Here is a 14,957-nt window from a genome sequence, read left to right as displayed (position 1 = left end):
TATATATGTGTGTATATATATATATATATATATATACACACACACACCTCTTTTATTAAATAAACCGTTATAGTCATTTATGTGTGAAAGAGTGAAAGTTAATAATTGTGTGGTCTGTCATTCTGCTCCTGCTAGTTGTCTTACCATTTCTGCCACATTTAATTTGTTTACTGTCATACTGCTCTATTTCCTGGTGTCCAAGAGAATGTGGTGCTGTATAATTCACTAGTTGGGCAGGATGGGAAGTGTGTGTGTGTGTGTGTGTGTGTGATTCAATGTTGATACATGAGTGTGTCAAGTTATTGCCTGAGGTTCACTGTAGGCACTGTGGAATAGTCGTAGATTTCCCACTAGAGCAGAAATAATGAAAGAGTGTGTGTGCATGTTGTGTATAAATCATGGTTTGTCAGAGTGAATGTAAATATTTATATAAATACACCAATGTATGGGAGAAAACATATGTATTTATTTGTGTGTGAATGTGGGGTTGTTTAACTACTTTGGGGACAAAATATTGTCCCTGGAAGAGAGTTAAATATGACAAAACCTCTCTTTGGGGACATTTGGGGTTGCCCTCATTTGGAAAAATGAATGAAATCATGCTTCATGAACAAAAAAAAAGTGTGAAAAATGTATACAAAAATAATAGAAGACTATGATATGTCATCATTTAGATAGCCAAGTAAGCCATCTATCCTGCCTTTAATCTTGAATTATGTTATCTGCAGTCAGTGAACTGTGCGTCTGGCCACAGGAGGTATATGCAGTTTGAGAGGAAATGACATCATGTTGTGCTGCGTGGGAGTGGTGGTTAGGACAGCCGTGTTGTTTTAATGAGTATTTAGTGTGATGAGTTCATGATGGTTAAATATGTTATGTGGCTTTTGGTTTGGGAATGTTTTTAAAGAGTATCACAACAGGAGAATAAAGTTCACCTCATTTAAATGTTTGAAATAATGTCCTATACCACAACACAAACATATTTCCGTAAAATATCAAGCTCCAAAACGTTTATTTACCTCAGCTGTGGGATAATTAAATCCATTTAGCATTTTGATAGTATTATTACTTAGCCGAATGTGATCTAAAAGCTCAACTGAGATTTTAAGCAGTGTGAAAAATGTCTAAAAGTGAGCAAGGCAGAGAGAAAGTCTAAGATGTTTCATGGCAGAATGGTCCTTCACCATAATGTGTCACATAAAACTCTCATTACATGCCACCACAAAAGTTCCTAAACAGATTTTCTGTGAAGCATTTAAGCACATACACACACACACAATGGCCCACAAGCAAACACTTGCTCAAACACAGGACAAAACTAAAGTTTGTTGATAATTTTGTTGGTTCATCTGTGTATATGTTTGTCAGTCTCTTAAATGTGATGGGTCTCTGAACAGGAATTTGTCACTAAACTAAACATTGAAAAATGTCACTCGATATGCCTGTGATTAACCACACTGTGCTCTGCTTGTGTGTGTGTGTTTTAGTTGTTTGCCATTTGCCCTGCATGAATGGAGGAAAATGCAGTGCTCGGGACAAGTGCCAGTGCCTACCTAACTTTACTGGAAAATTCTGCCAAATGGCGAATCCCAACGGTCACCAGGGGCAACATGCTGTCGTAAACGGACAGAAGACACACGTCCACTCAACGCACACATTACCCCTCACCTACGGCACTGGACAAAACCAGGGTAACACTTTTATTTCTGTTTTTACCTGTAGAAAATCTGGCTGAATCTTGTTATTCAGAAATGCATGGCTTTGCTGTTATTAAAGGAATAACCAGGGTTCAGAATTACCACAAAAATAAATTTTCACTTGTCCTTTGTTTTCTTAAAATAAATAAATAAATAAAGCCTGGGTTACAGCGAGACACATATAATGGAAGTCAATGGGGCTGATCCATAAACATTTTAAAACTCAGTATAGCTACAATATGTAAACAATACGTGTTAGCATGATTTTATTGTGGAAAAATTGCTTACTAACTGATTCATTGTAAAATAATATTCAGTTTTACAACTTCATTGCCATTACAACACAATGCCATAAACCCTAAAACTCTAAAATGAAATTATTTAAACAGCTCAAGTCATGCACAATTTTTAACAGAATAATTAATGCAAGTACTTTTATAAAATTATCACATTTTTCTGCTTTTAAGTCTGCCAGAAATTGTCCCCATTCACTTGTACGTGGCTCACTGTTATCTAAATTTTTGCTCCTTTTTTAGAGAAGGGCTGAATCAAAATTATTTTTTTCTGGTATTTAACATTACACCACCAATTCTGTTGACTACGCTTAACTTTGTACTGAAACCATATGAACTTGTAGTGAATCCCCCTTAAAGAGTTACATTTCTGTAGGTTTGGTGAATGTCCATGTGAAGCATCCCCCAGAAGCCTCTGTCCAGATCCATCAGGTGTCTCCGGTGGACAGTAATGGGCAGGTGAAGAACACACACTCCAGCCACTCCTTCACCTACCACAGCAGCAGCCAGAGCATCCAACACGGTCATACTCACAGCGGCGTCATTTACCCCAACCAGCAAACATACCCCCAGTACCAGCCGGTGACATCCAAGAGCCAGTTGGGACGCTGCTTCCAGGAGACTGCTGGAATGCAGGTCAGAGAAACAATGAGTGTTTGTGTGCCTTAAACTCATATATAAAGCTTTTATGTGAGGAAGATGTCTTGTGTATCTATGTGTTTTTGTCCATACAATGATAGTCTGTGGGTTCCAGTGTTATTTTGGACCCTCTTGAATTTGATTGTATGGACAAACAAGATATCTTCTGTAGCTTTACTTTTCTGTTCATCTCTGTCTCTATCTCTCTTACCATTGTTGTGAGCTGTGAATCATCCACTATTACTCTGTCTCTCACTTGTAATGTCTTTTAAACTAACTCATTTTCAGCTATCATTGGATGATCAAGAAGTAGAGCAAAAGACAAAATGAATAGTGAGATTAGACTCCCACCAGAACATTGTGGTGCTCAAGGGAACATCTGTCTCTCAAGAAGAGCACTGCAGATGAAATACAAAAGAATGATTCTCAAAAGAATTTTGACTCAGTACCTGCCTTCAGTATAAAAGAACATCCAGTTGTCTTCTTCTCCTATAGTTGTTAGTCTATCAAGTTATTTTTTTAAGTTCACCTCAGTCTTGTTTGTTTACTCTAATCGTAAAGTGCCGTGACTGTTTTGCAACCATTCAGACATAATTTGTGACTTTGTCTTTTTATGTCAGCAGAGAGGAAGGTGTTATCAGGTTGTTTGAGTTGTGTATCATTGCCGTCTCACAGATAATTGTTCGTTTCGTGCCTGGTTCAGCAAATTAGATTCAGTCAGGGGAGAGATATCAGAGAGAACAGAAAGAACAGGCATCAAGAGTTGTGTGTGAGCAGAATTATGTGTGTGTGTGTGTTGTGAACGGTCTAGATGAGTATCTCTCTTTTTTTCTCTCTCATTCTTTATTTCTTTCATTAATTTACTGGATGTGAATGTGTTTTATTGTGTTGTAGTGTGGGAAAGCTCTGCCTGGCCTGTCTAAACAAGATGCCTGTTGTGGGACGGTGGGCACATCATGGGGAATCTCTCTTACCATTGTTGTGAGCTGTGAATCATCCACTATTACTCTGTCTCTCACTTGTAATGTCTTTTAAACTAACTCATTTTCAGCTATCATTGGATGATCAAGAAGTAGAGCAAAAGACAAAATGAATAGTGAGATTAGACTCCCACCAGAACATTGTGGTGCTCAAGGGAACATCTGTCTCTCAAGAAGAGCACTGCAGATGAAATACAAAAGAATGATTCTCAAAAGAATTTTGACTCAGTACCTGCCTTCAGTATAAAAGAACATCCAGTTGTCTTCTTCTCCTATAGTTGTTAGTCTATCAAGTTATTTTTTTAAGTTCACCTCAGTCTTGTTTGTTTACTCTAATCGTAAAGTGCCGTGACTGTTTTGCAACCATTCAGACATAATTTGTGACTTTGTCTTTTTATGTCAGCAGAGAGGAAGGTGTTATCAGGTTGTTTGAGTTGTGTATCATTGCCGTCTCACAGATAATTGTTCGTTTCGTGCCTGGTTCAGCAAATTAGATTCAGTCAGGGGAGAGATATCAGAGAGAACAGAAAGAACAGGCATCAAGAGTTGTGTGTGAGCAGAATTATGTGTGTGTGTGTGTTGTGAACGGTCTAGATGAGTATCTCTCTTTTTTTCTCTCTCATTCTTTATTTCTTTCATTAATTTACTGGATGTGAATGTGTTTTATTGTGTTGTAGTGTGGGAAAGCTCTGCCTGGCCTGTCTAAACAAGATGCCTGTTGTGGGACGGTGGGCACATCATGGGGATTCCACAAATGCCAAAAATGCCCCAAGAAAACATGTAAGCTACTGTCTCACTCTAACAAACAAAATGTCCGGCACACAGACAATTATCTGCCTTATTTTTACAAACAAAGACGCCAGTCAGACAATCATCTACCTCGCTTTCACAAACAAAAACACCCATCCCTCACACATAAATTGGTCTCGAGGCCCGGGTATGCTACTTTTTTCTTGTTTCCTGCTCCTTCTAGCACAATTGATTGACAATCTAGCACAATTGAGCCCTTCAAATATACTTTATTGACCCTGAGTGTGGATAGACACGTTCTGCATGTTTTTGGGTCGTTATTTTTGAATGGTCAAATAACTTTCGTATGCACACAAAAATCGGGCTGTGCACGGACATCCTTGAACCAAAGCGGAATGTGGACAACAGAAGTATACTTTCCACTTCACTTTTACACAGACAAACATCTGTCTCATTTTCATGAACAAAAATATGTCTCACCCTCAAAGACAAAAACAACTCTCTTCTTCATGTTGAAAATCATCTACCTCATTTTTATGAGTAAAACCACCTGTCTCACCCTCACACAATCATTCGTCTGTCTCTTTCTTTCAAACATCTGTTTTACTTTACCACACACAAACATCTGTCTCACCCTCACACACAAACTCAAGCATATGTCTTAAATTTTCACTTTTAGTCTGTTAATTGAAAGACCAGGATGATTGAAACAAACTAGTGTATGTTCAGAGTGAGACACACCATTAAACATCAGTATGTTTGGGCCTCATTTGAGATGAAACACTTGCAGTATGATTGTGCACAGTATTCCACAGTAGTGTGGTCCGAAAAGAGCGGGAAAGCAGTGATTCATCAAGAGGCCTAGGCTTGATTCCTCAGTAACTAAAAGAGACTATGAGGAGTTCTTTTGAAAACCATTTGATGTCAAACCTCCAAGTGGCTGTGACTCAACAGACACATGGTCCTAATATCACAGCGAGAACAAGAGGGAAGGGATGCATTCCACAGAGAAAAGGCAAGTGCGTAATGAGTGGGCAAATGAAAGAGAAAGCTGTAAAGTATTTGGTTACACGCGCCGTGTTGAACTTACTGACATGCTGACTCACCTGGCACACACTCCAGCTTTAGTAATGGTCCCTCACACACACATTTACTCATACAGTCGTGATTCCTCTATGCTTAGTCACTTCTCTGAAGTCCCTACAGAAAACTGTTAGCGTACCACCCCTCTCGCTCTCTTTCTCTTCGCGGTATGTCCATAGATGTTTCTGAAATGTTCTGCCCATATATGGGAGTCCCTGCATTCTGTGCATTCTCAGACATAACTCTGATTTAAACCTTATGGACATCACCAAAACAAACGTTCGTGAGTGTCTAAAATATTTAAGGATTGTTGTTTCAATCTTCAAATGCCAATTCAAATGTTATTCCTTATTCATCTCACACTTTTTCTTTTCTTTTCATTTTATGTAAATGTTTACTCCGTTTTGGAGGCACAGCGATTCAATATAGCCATGAGAGGTGTGAAGTTGATGTGACATTACCGCTGTCTCTGAGGTCTGTTCGCAGCAGCTGTAGGCGAGCACTTACTAGGACATCAGCTGGCACTGAACGGAAATAGATCTATGAGCTCAGAGACAATGGTGTGTTTAACAACACACTATATAGAGTGATTAATGATATGTGTTCTGGATGTTTTAGTGCAGAATAGTGCTCACTCTGAATCCTGAGTGATTTGCTCCCCTTTATATCCTGCTAGTTTCCTGTGTGAATTGATTTAAGAAATTAAGAAAGAAGTTATGAAATGAAAACTTTTACTGAGCAAGGATGCATTAAATTGTACGATTTCTAAATGGTTCTTTTAAACTTTCAATTCATCAAAGAATCCTGACAAAGATGCACAAATGTGTTCAACAATGATGATAATAAGAAATGTTTCTTGAGCACCAAGTCAGCATATTAAATGATTTCTGAAGGATGATTAATGGCTGCTGAAAATTCAGCTTTTCCATCACAGGAATAAATTATTATTATTATTTTAAAATATATTAAAATAGAAAACAGCCATTTTAAATTGTAGTAATATTTCACAATATTACTGTAATTAAATGAGGCCTTGGTGAGCATAAGAGACTTCTTTGAAAAACAAACAAACAAAAGAATCGTACCCATCCCAAACTTAGGTAATTTAATGGTAGGTTATTTATTTATTTATTATTTTTTATATGTATGTATGTACTGTTTGAACTCATACAAAATATGAATTATTATGGATTCACAGAAACTGTGGTGTTTTGGAACATATGCTGGTTATCATAATAAATTATTGTAATAGTTACAGTGGACTTAAAGCTATTTTAGTTACACATTTTGGTAAGACTAGATTTTACGTTTTCTAACTACACCAAAGGTTTTCTTAAATTTGCTGTAGGAGAATGTTTGTCTTTAGAGCTGTATCTAAATGTGCTGTTTTTTCCCTCCATCTCCTCTATCTCTCTCTCTCTCTCTTTCCTCCGTAGCGATTCCTTTGATTGAATGTCCTCTAGGCTATAAGAGGCTGAATGCCACTCGCTGTATCGGTAAGAGCCACGGCTTGTTTCTGCTTGTATCTGCTTGTCATGCATGCATATATGTTTATCTTGTTTTTTTGTTTTTGCAGTGGATGTGTGTATGTTTGTTGTTCTACATTTTTTGCGTGTTTGTGTAGTTATGCATCGATTGTGATGATTTTGATAAGATGCATAAGTGTATGTATCATTGTCACGTACTCTATATAATTCAATTCGCCCCCCACTGGCCTCTGCATGTCACAACTGGCGACATACACCATGTACTGTTCCTTTTATTAAATTGTCATTTTAAAACAGTGTCCTGATCTATCACAGAGAAGACTTTCTTTCAGTGTTATGTGGAGAGACAGATGACATCTTTGATAGATCTTTCTAATCTATGTTGAAGTTGAATGTAATAGCAAGAGATCCAACACATCAGGGCCAGCAGCCAGAAAGACTTAAGGGCTTTTCCTCAGCCTGAGAATCAAACTAAAGTAAAGCTCATGCTGTCATGTATTGTTAGTGTATGCCTTGGCCATGTAAACTCTAGTTTAGCATGCTAATAATACTTCGTTTTAAAGACAAATGTGGGATGGGGGCACCTAGATTGTTTAAATGCAAAGCTCAGTATAACAAGCCCAGTATTTCTGTTATTAACTATAAAATTCCTAAAGCATCTCTTAATTTCACAACTATTCAAAAGTTTGGGGTTGGTAAGATTTTTAAATCTTGAAAGAAGTGTCTTACTGTCACCAAGGGTGTATTTATTTGATTAAAATTTCAGTAAAAAGTGATTATCATGAATAAAAATAACTTTTTTTATTTGATTATATTTTAAAATGTAATTTATTTCTGAAATGTAAAAGCTAAATTTTCAGCAGCCATTACTCTAGTCTTCAGTGTCACATGATCCTTCAGAAATCATTCCAATATGCTGATTATGTGCTCAAGAAAGATTTAGTATTATCAATGTTGAAAAGAGTTGTGCTGCTTTGTTTTTCAGGATTCTTTGATGAATAGAAAGCTTAAAAGAACAGCATTTATTTGAAACAGAAATCTTTTATAACATTATACATATCTTTACTGCCACTTTTGATCAGTTTCATGCATCCTTACTGAATAAAATTATTAATTTCTGTAAAACAAATCGTAATGACCCCAAACTTTTTAATGTCAATGTATGTTTTTTTGTGTGTGTATTTTTCATTGTGGTCTATGTATCCATATTATTCTGTATCAAGGCTTTGCATCCTTTGGTACCTATTTGTCTTTCTGTCTCTATTTCTCCACACACCTCCAGCCAAACACATCTGCTGTTAGCAGCCACCAACAGCCACCACAGTCTGCCAAACCCAGAGCTGAACTGCAGCTAAAAGTGAAGCAGGCTGTGTTAGGGGGAAGTGCCCAGCGTGTGTCCTGGCCACAGGCGCTCTGGGTCAGGAGAGACAGGAGTTTGGAGGCTGGTAGATCTGGGCAACTTTGAGACATACTTAAGTGCAATTAATTAAGAAAAAACCCTGTTACTTGATCAAAAAAGAAATGCATAAAAAAAAAAATAATAAGTTACTTAGTCTCCAGTAAACTATCAAATAAGCCAAATATAGTTAGGAGTTGTCATTTTTAAAGTTTTGAAAGTTATTTTTTGTTTATGGTCTGCAAAAGCAGCGTTGCTGGTCATGTGATCATTATGGGTGCCATGTTAAGATCACTACAGAACACTACATTTCTCAAAAGTAGCCTACCATTTAACTTTGTAGGTCTAGTGCTCCTTTAATTTCTTCACAGCATTAGCATGAGGAGGCGTGAGGAGGACATACCCTAGATAGATTTGATGATTAAAATGTATCTCAGATTTAATAAACAGACCTCAAAGCACTAAGGGGTTTACTTTACCTCCATATCTTAATGAAAATTTCAGCATGGGCTGTTCTCTGAGCCTAGTTTACAACACTTCTTTAGCGATCAGAGTGCCGTTTAGTTTGAACTTAATCACTGTCCTGATAACACGGCCTGAGGGTCCCACTAAACCTTTGACACTTTCCTGCGTCAGGCCAGAGCTTTTACTGCGTAAGTGCACGTATCTCCTGTGGTTTGGTTGTTCTGCCAGGCTCTGAAGCTCCCGCTTCTCTCTTCCTGTCATTAGTCATGTTGCTGTCCTCATTGGCAGGTTTATGCTTTCATAAACATGTCTGACAGAGAATAATCAGCCTTGTCTCCATAGTTTTTAGTTATTGAACTTTTGTTCATGATACTTTAACTGTTTCTTATTATTTTCACTTAGAATTTGTAGCTTTTTTCTGTATAAATTATTTTGTATATTATCTTTTCCCCTTAAAACTTCTTTAGGAATCTGTCACCATGCAGATTTGCAGGGCATTAGGTGTATTTTGTATAGAAACATGGATTTTTCTTGTGTAATGGAGACACGATGATATCATGGCTTTGAGTGACAGCTCCTCTTGGATCTGTGTCCCAATCTAAGTGACTGGGAATGATGACTGCCCACACCCTTAACTTGCACTCAATGGCCTCTTAGAAGGGTATTAGTGTGGTCTGCTGTGCTGTGTGTGTTTGTGTGTGTGTGTGTGTTCCTTTTCTGACTGTTTCTTACAGAGATTGTGGATCACACCATATGGGTTTACATTAGCACAAATAAAGCTATGAAAAAAATCTAATGCATGCTTTGTGTCTGTGCATGCACATATATCTGAAAAAAAGTAATTTCATATATTAGTATTTTTGTCTTGTTTAAAAAAAGAAACATCTTTTAAAAAAATAAGAAAAAAAGATACATTTACTTGAGGCAAAATTGCATAATATATTAAAACTTGTTTTCAGAGAATCTGGAAATTAGGTTTATTTTTCCAGCCCCATTGGCAAATATTTTTTCTTGTTTTAAGCATTAATCTAACAAAATTTAGTTTTTTAGATTTACGCTTTAAAGGGGTCATATGACGTTGCTAAAAAAGAACATTCTTTTGTGTATTTGGTGTAATGAAATGTGCTTATGCGGTTTAAGGTTCAAAAAACACATTATTTTCCACATACTGTACATTATTGTTTCTCCTCTATGCTCCGCCTTTCTGAAACGCGTCGATTTTTACAAAGCTCATCGTTCTGAAAAGCAAGGTTTGCTCTGATTGGCCAGCTATCCAGTGCGTTGTGATTGGCCGAATACCTCAAGCGTGTGACGGATATGTTACGCCCCTTACCATACTGTGATGGCGTGTCCCGGCCGGGCAATGATTCAAGAACATGAAAACCCATTATAAAACTAGGCATTTGTTGCATCCAGTGGGGACATAATGACTTATACTGTCTTTTTACGTGTTGCGTTGCATCGCGCCGCGTAAACATAAAACCATGTCTGCATTTGTGATCGGAGAAACGACAAACAACTAGCACTGCTCTACACTGCTCAAAACTCGCATTTGAATCATTAGTGGCAAATCTTTTAAATATGAAAACTTACTTATAGGCTGTGAGTCAGCATTATTTGTTAGCATCATAGACTGAGGTCAGCATGCGCGCCGAAGAGGAAACGGGAACTGAATTCACCGGAACACCGGCATTGTAGGCTACTCTCCCAGGATCAAGACCTCGTCCTCTGTAAAATGCGCTGCACACATCTGAATATTTTGTTTGAACTGTTCTGGAACAGTGTTGTAAATACAACTTAACCACTGATTTCTAGTTGTGACCTCTTTTGGACGGCCAAACAAAGTAGTTTCGCTTTCAGAAGGAAACACAGCGTCTCCATGACATGGCGGCAGCGGTAACAATACTACAGCCAGAATCAAAGTTACGCCTTCTTTCTTTGCGTGAACATTTGGCCGGTGTTATGCAAATCTTCCCACACAGTGATGTAGACATGTGGGGGCGTGTTTAAACGAGGCGTTTTAGGAGGGCGTGGACGAATCTTAACTTTTATAAAGAATATCTCTTTGGGTTTGAGACTTTAGTCTTTGCAACTTTAGGGATCTGATCTATTCACGAACAGCTTGTAACACTCCAAAGAGAAAGGAAAACTTGAAATCGCATCATATGACCCCTTTAAAACAAGAAAAAAAAACTGTGTGGTTAGAAAAATACATTTAATTCAAGATGAAATCCAAAGGCGTCTTTTCTTATTTTCACTATTTTTCTTCACAAGTAATTTCATCTTTGGAGTATTTTAAGGATTTTTAGATTTTGATACTGGAAAACAAGAAGAAAATATGCAATGTGTGTGCATCTAAAGCCTTTTTTCTTGTACAATCCATGTAACACTGTCATCACCCTTGTGTTTTACAAACCTGTATGACAGTCTTTCTTCTACGGAACACAAAATAAGATTGAGAAATGCTTAATTGTTTTTTGTCTATAATGAAGGTCAATGCAGTTTTGACTCTCAGTGGACAAAAAAAATTCCTGTTTTCACTTGAAACATTCTTCAAAATATCTATTTTGTGTTCCACAGAAAAAAATATGAAAGTTCCTAATGTCTGTTATCACCCTCAGATATTGATGAGTGCCATATTCAAGGAGTTTGTCCCAATGGAAACTGCATAAACACCATGGGCAGCTACAGGTGTATCTGCAACCCAGGCTTTGTGCCTGACCCCACCCTGACCACCTGCTTCCGTAAGTCTCTCTTCTCTTCTCTTCTCTTCTCTTCTCTTCTCTTCTCTTCTCTTCTCTTCTCTTCTCTTCTCTTCTCTTCTCTTCTCTTCTCTTCTCTTCTCTTCTCTTCTCTTCTCCAGCTTAACTGGCTGACTGATGTCTTTGGCATGTCCCTGCTGTCTCCATGTTTACCTACTCAAAGAAATCTACAAATGTAAATGGATTCAGTGCAGCTAATCACTTCAGCTTGTAGCAGTAAGACTTGCCGATTAGTCAAGCTAGCAGCATGATATAACATGGCTTCTAACATTAACTGTGGCTGTCACATGAGCAAAGGGTTCTCTCTCTGCTGTACAGGCATGAACATAACAGCGAGGTTGAAATGTGCTGGCATCATTCGTGCAGTCGGTCAATGGGGCACAAATATGCTCAAGCTTTCTCTGTGATTTAATAAGGTAACCTAAGTGTGCTGTCTGTGTTATTGTGAAAAATATTGAGGCTGATCCTTCTCCTGGAAGCTGGTGCTTGCCAAATTACACCTCTGGAACACACCGTCATGTCCTTTTGTTCAGAGAAGATCAGAGAGTTCTTTTAATCCTCCTTTTAGCCTTCAGTTTTTTTGCTCATGTATACAGTGTGTTTGGGCTGACAGTATAAGGTCTGTCAACACAAATCTGCTGTTATCTGCAATATGAAAATGTTGAATTGTACATCTCTATAAAAAAACTCAGATTTGGCGCTTTATTAAAGTGAAAAATGCATATGTGAGAAAGCAGTACACACATCAACAATTCTTTTATATATCAACACATTTACCTGAGGGCATTGGTTTATTTTATGTTACATGACATGAAGTGTCAAAAAAGTGAGTGCATTACTGTATTTTAATGATTTAACATTCACTAATAATTTTCATTCTCATTCACTAATAATTAAACATATAAAAACATATACAAGATGCATTTACTATATTTGATCAGAAATATGGTGAAACAGTAATATCGTATAATTGACTATTTTAAATAACTTTTAATATTAATATAAATTACAATTTAATATCTTAAATTGTAATTTATTTCTATGATGGAAAAGCTCATTTTTCAGCAGCCTTTACTCCAGTCCAAAGTGTTACATTCTTCAGAAATCTTTTTAATAAATAAAACTTCTGATACAGTCTTTTTTTATACATATACATATATGTACTTATGATGTCTGAAAACAAGTGCTTCCTGATGTATTAACCCTTGTATATAACCTTTCTCACATGCTTTCTGCTTAACTGACCTCTTTGCACTTTGGTAGTTGTATTCTTGTCCCGTATTCTTGTCTATCTTGCGTCTGAAAAACAATATCACGTTTTTTTATACACGCTCTCTGTTTTAATGTGGTTATAGAGGCAGTTGTTCTTTTGTTATGGCATTGTAGTCATGCATAGATGGAACACGAGGTGAAGGGAATCTCTTTTCTATTCTGTTGTTCTTTCTCTCTCTTCCATGTTTGTGTCATACACCGTGCACACTCCTCCCCTCCCTCCCTCCTTCCGTCTCCACGGTAACCAGCCGAAACACCTGCTCTTCGCGAGGAGAAAGGTGCTTGCTTCCGATTGGTCAGTTCGGGGAAGCAGTGCTTGCACCCTGTGTCCACTCAGCTGAGTAAACAGTTATGCTGTTGTAGTGTGGGGAAGGCCTGGGGTCCTCATTGTGATCGCTGCCCCCTACCTGGAACAGGTAAGCTACCTGAGACACACCTGTCGGCCCCACCTGTTCTACTGGTATCATTCCCTCTCTTTCCTCCACTTCATTGTGGTTTGCATGTGTGTTCCACAGCTCTGCTATGTAGATGCTTTTACATGCCATCACTCGGTTTTTGTTAGTTCTGCTGTAGATTTTTGCGTTTTCATATACACTTACCTTTGTATTGGCCTTCCTGTGAGTTTTTTGTTCTTTGTTAGGGTTGCTTTGTTTGAAGAAGAAGTCTTTGTTCATTTAAATTAATGACATTTTTAATCAATGACATTTAAACAGACCATCAAATAAATGGACAGATGGATGGAAACAAACTAGATAGATAGATAGATAGATAGATAGATAGATAGATTGATTGATTGATTGATTGATTGTCTTTTATATAGTGTATTTGTTCATTTAAAATAATTCAATTTGAATCAATTAAATCATAACAGACCGTCAGATATAAGGATAAGTAGATAGATAGATAGATAGATAGATAGATAGATAGATAGATTGATTGATTGATTGATATATTGTCTTTTATATAGTGTATTTGTTCATTTAAAATAATTCAATTTCAATCAATTAAATCATAACAGACCGTCAGATATAAGGATAGATAGATAGATAGATAGATAGATAGATAGATTGTTGTTGAGCATTTTTTCTTTCTCTCATAGCTGTGTTTAAAGACATCTGTCCTGGAGGAATGGGTTACCATGTCACCACACCGTACATTTACAAGCCCAAACCTCCTAATGGACACAGCCAGACAGACGGTCACGGCCAGAGCAAGCCCACCATCAGACACCAAGTGCCTATGGATCCTCCTGTGCCCTTCCCCACCCTGCAGCAGCCTGTGGAAGCTCTCAGCATCACAGAGAGGCAGCTACCTGGTGAGTCATATGAGTTATTAGCCACACAGAACAGAAACTATGAATGACATTATGCTGCTCTGAATTATGTCTGTGAATATGCAGACATTGTGTTTTGTTTGTTTTATTTGCCTCATGTTGAATATTACAAACATGTGTTAAGGAAGCCTTCCAGATTTGAGTATGTAATGCAAAGTTTATTTACATGATGGTCTGCCTGGATGCATTTTATGAAGGAGAGACACATACACACAATAGCTACACCAGCAAGAACTCTTTCACCCTCTTCCCTGTCCTTTTTTTCTTCTCTTTTAAATGTCATCACATGCACACTTGGCACCATGCAATGGAATGAGACTTGGCACCGGTCCGGAGAAGATTGAGATCCAAAATGTAGCCAAGCCACTGTTGTTCCTATAGAAAGTGAACACAGGACTGTTCTCTTTGGCAGAGGCAGAGAGTCATTAGCATTGCTTCCACCTTGCAAAACCAATGTCAAAGCTGATGAAGGATTGCAGAAGATCAGTGCATCGCATCATATTTTCTCCTTTCACTACTCTCCTACAAAATGAACTGCACAGATTTTTATAGCCTCTCTGCAAAAGCAGCCCATAAAAGCATTGCACAGCTGAAGAGTGTGGTGGAGGTGGGCCAGGTTCAAAGAGAAAGTATTTGTCCTTGGGCTTTATTAAGTTTTGTCCTGTTGCTGGGAGACCGTATTTCAAAGTTGCTCTGGAACTAAAAATGGTCCACTGAAGTTCACCCTTTTATACACTATGTGACCAAAAGTATGTGGACAGTCCATTTTTATTTTATTTATATATATATATATATATCTT

General features: G+C 37.6%; 1 protein-coding gene across 1 annotated transcript in view; it reads left to right on the top strand.

The window, feature by feature from the left end:
* LOC107755966 (latent-transforming growth factor beta-binding protein 1-like) overlaps positions 1–14,957 on the top strand; it is a gene marked incomplete at its 3' end in the record, with an annotated part of 83,130 nt that overhangs the window by 41,271 nt on the left and 26,902 nt on the right. Inside the window, exons 6-12 of the mRNA XM_016572930.1 lie at positions 1,488–1,691; positions 2,367–2,626; positions 3,524–3,582; positions 4,346–4,389; positions 6,879–6,938; positions 11,412–11,534; positions 13,924–14,139. Of these exons, the coding sequence (XP_016428416.1) occupies positions 1,488–1,691; positions 2,367–2,626; positions 3,524–3,582; positions 4,346–4,389; positions 6,879–6,938; positions 11,412–11,534; positions 13,924–14,139 (966 nt within the window). The remainder of the gene's footprint in view (positions 1–1,487; positions 1,692–2,366; positions 2,627–3,523; positions 3,583–4,345; positions 4,390–6,878; positions 6,939–11,411; positions 11,535–13,923; positions 14,140–14,957) is intronic.

This window comes from Sinocyclocheilus rhinocerous, unplaced genomic scaffold (genome assembly GCF_001515625.1).
Source record: "Sinocyclocheilus rhinocerous isolate Xijiao unplaced genomic scaffold, SAMN03320098_v1.1 scaffold1764, whole genome shotgun sequence".
Taxonomy (NCBI): Eukaryota; Metazoa; Chordata; class Actinopteri; order Cypriniformes; family Cyprinidae; genus Sinocyclocheilus; species Sinocyclocheilus rhinocerous.
The sequence above is the reverse complement of the archived record's forward strand: the minus strand, read 5'-3'. Positions and strand labels throughout refer to the sequence as shown.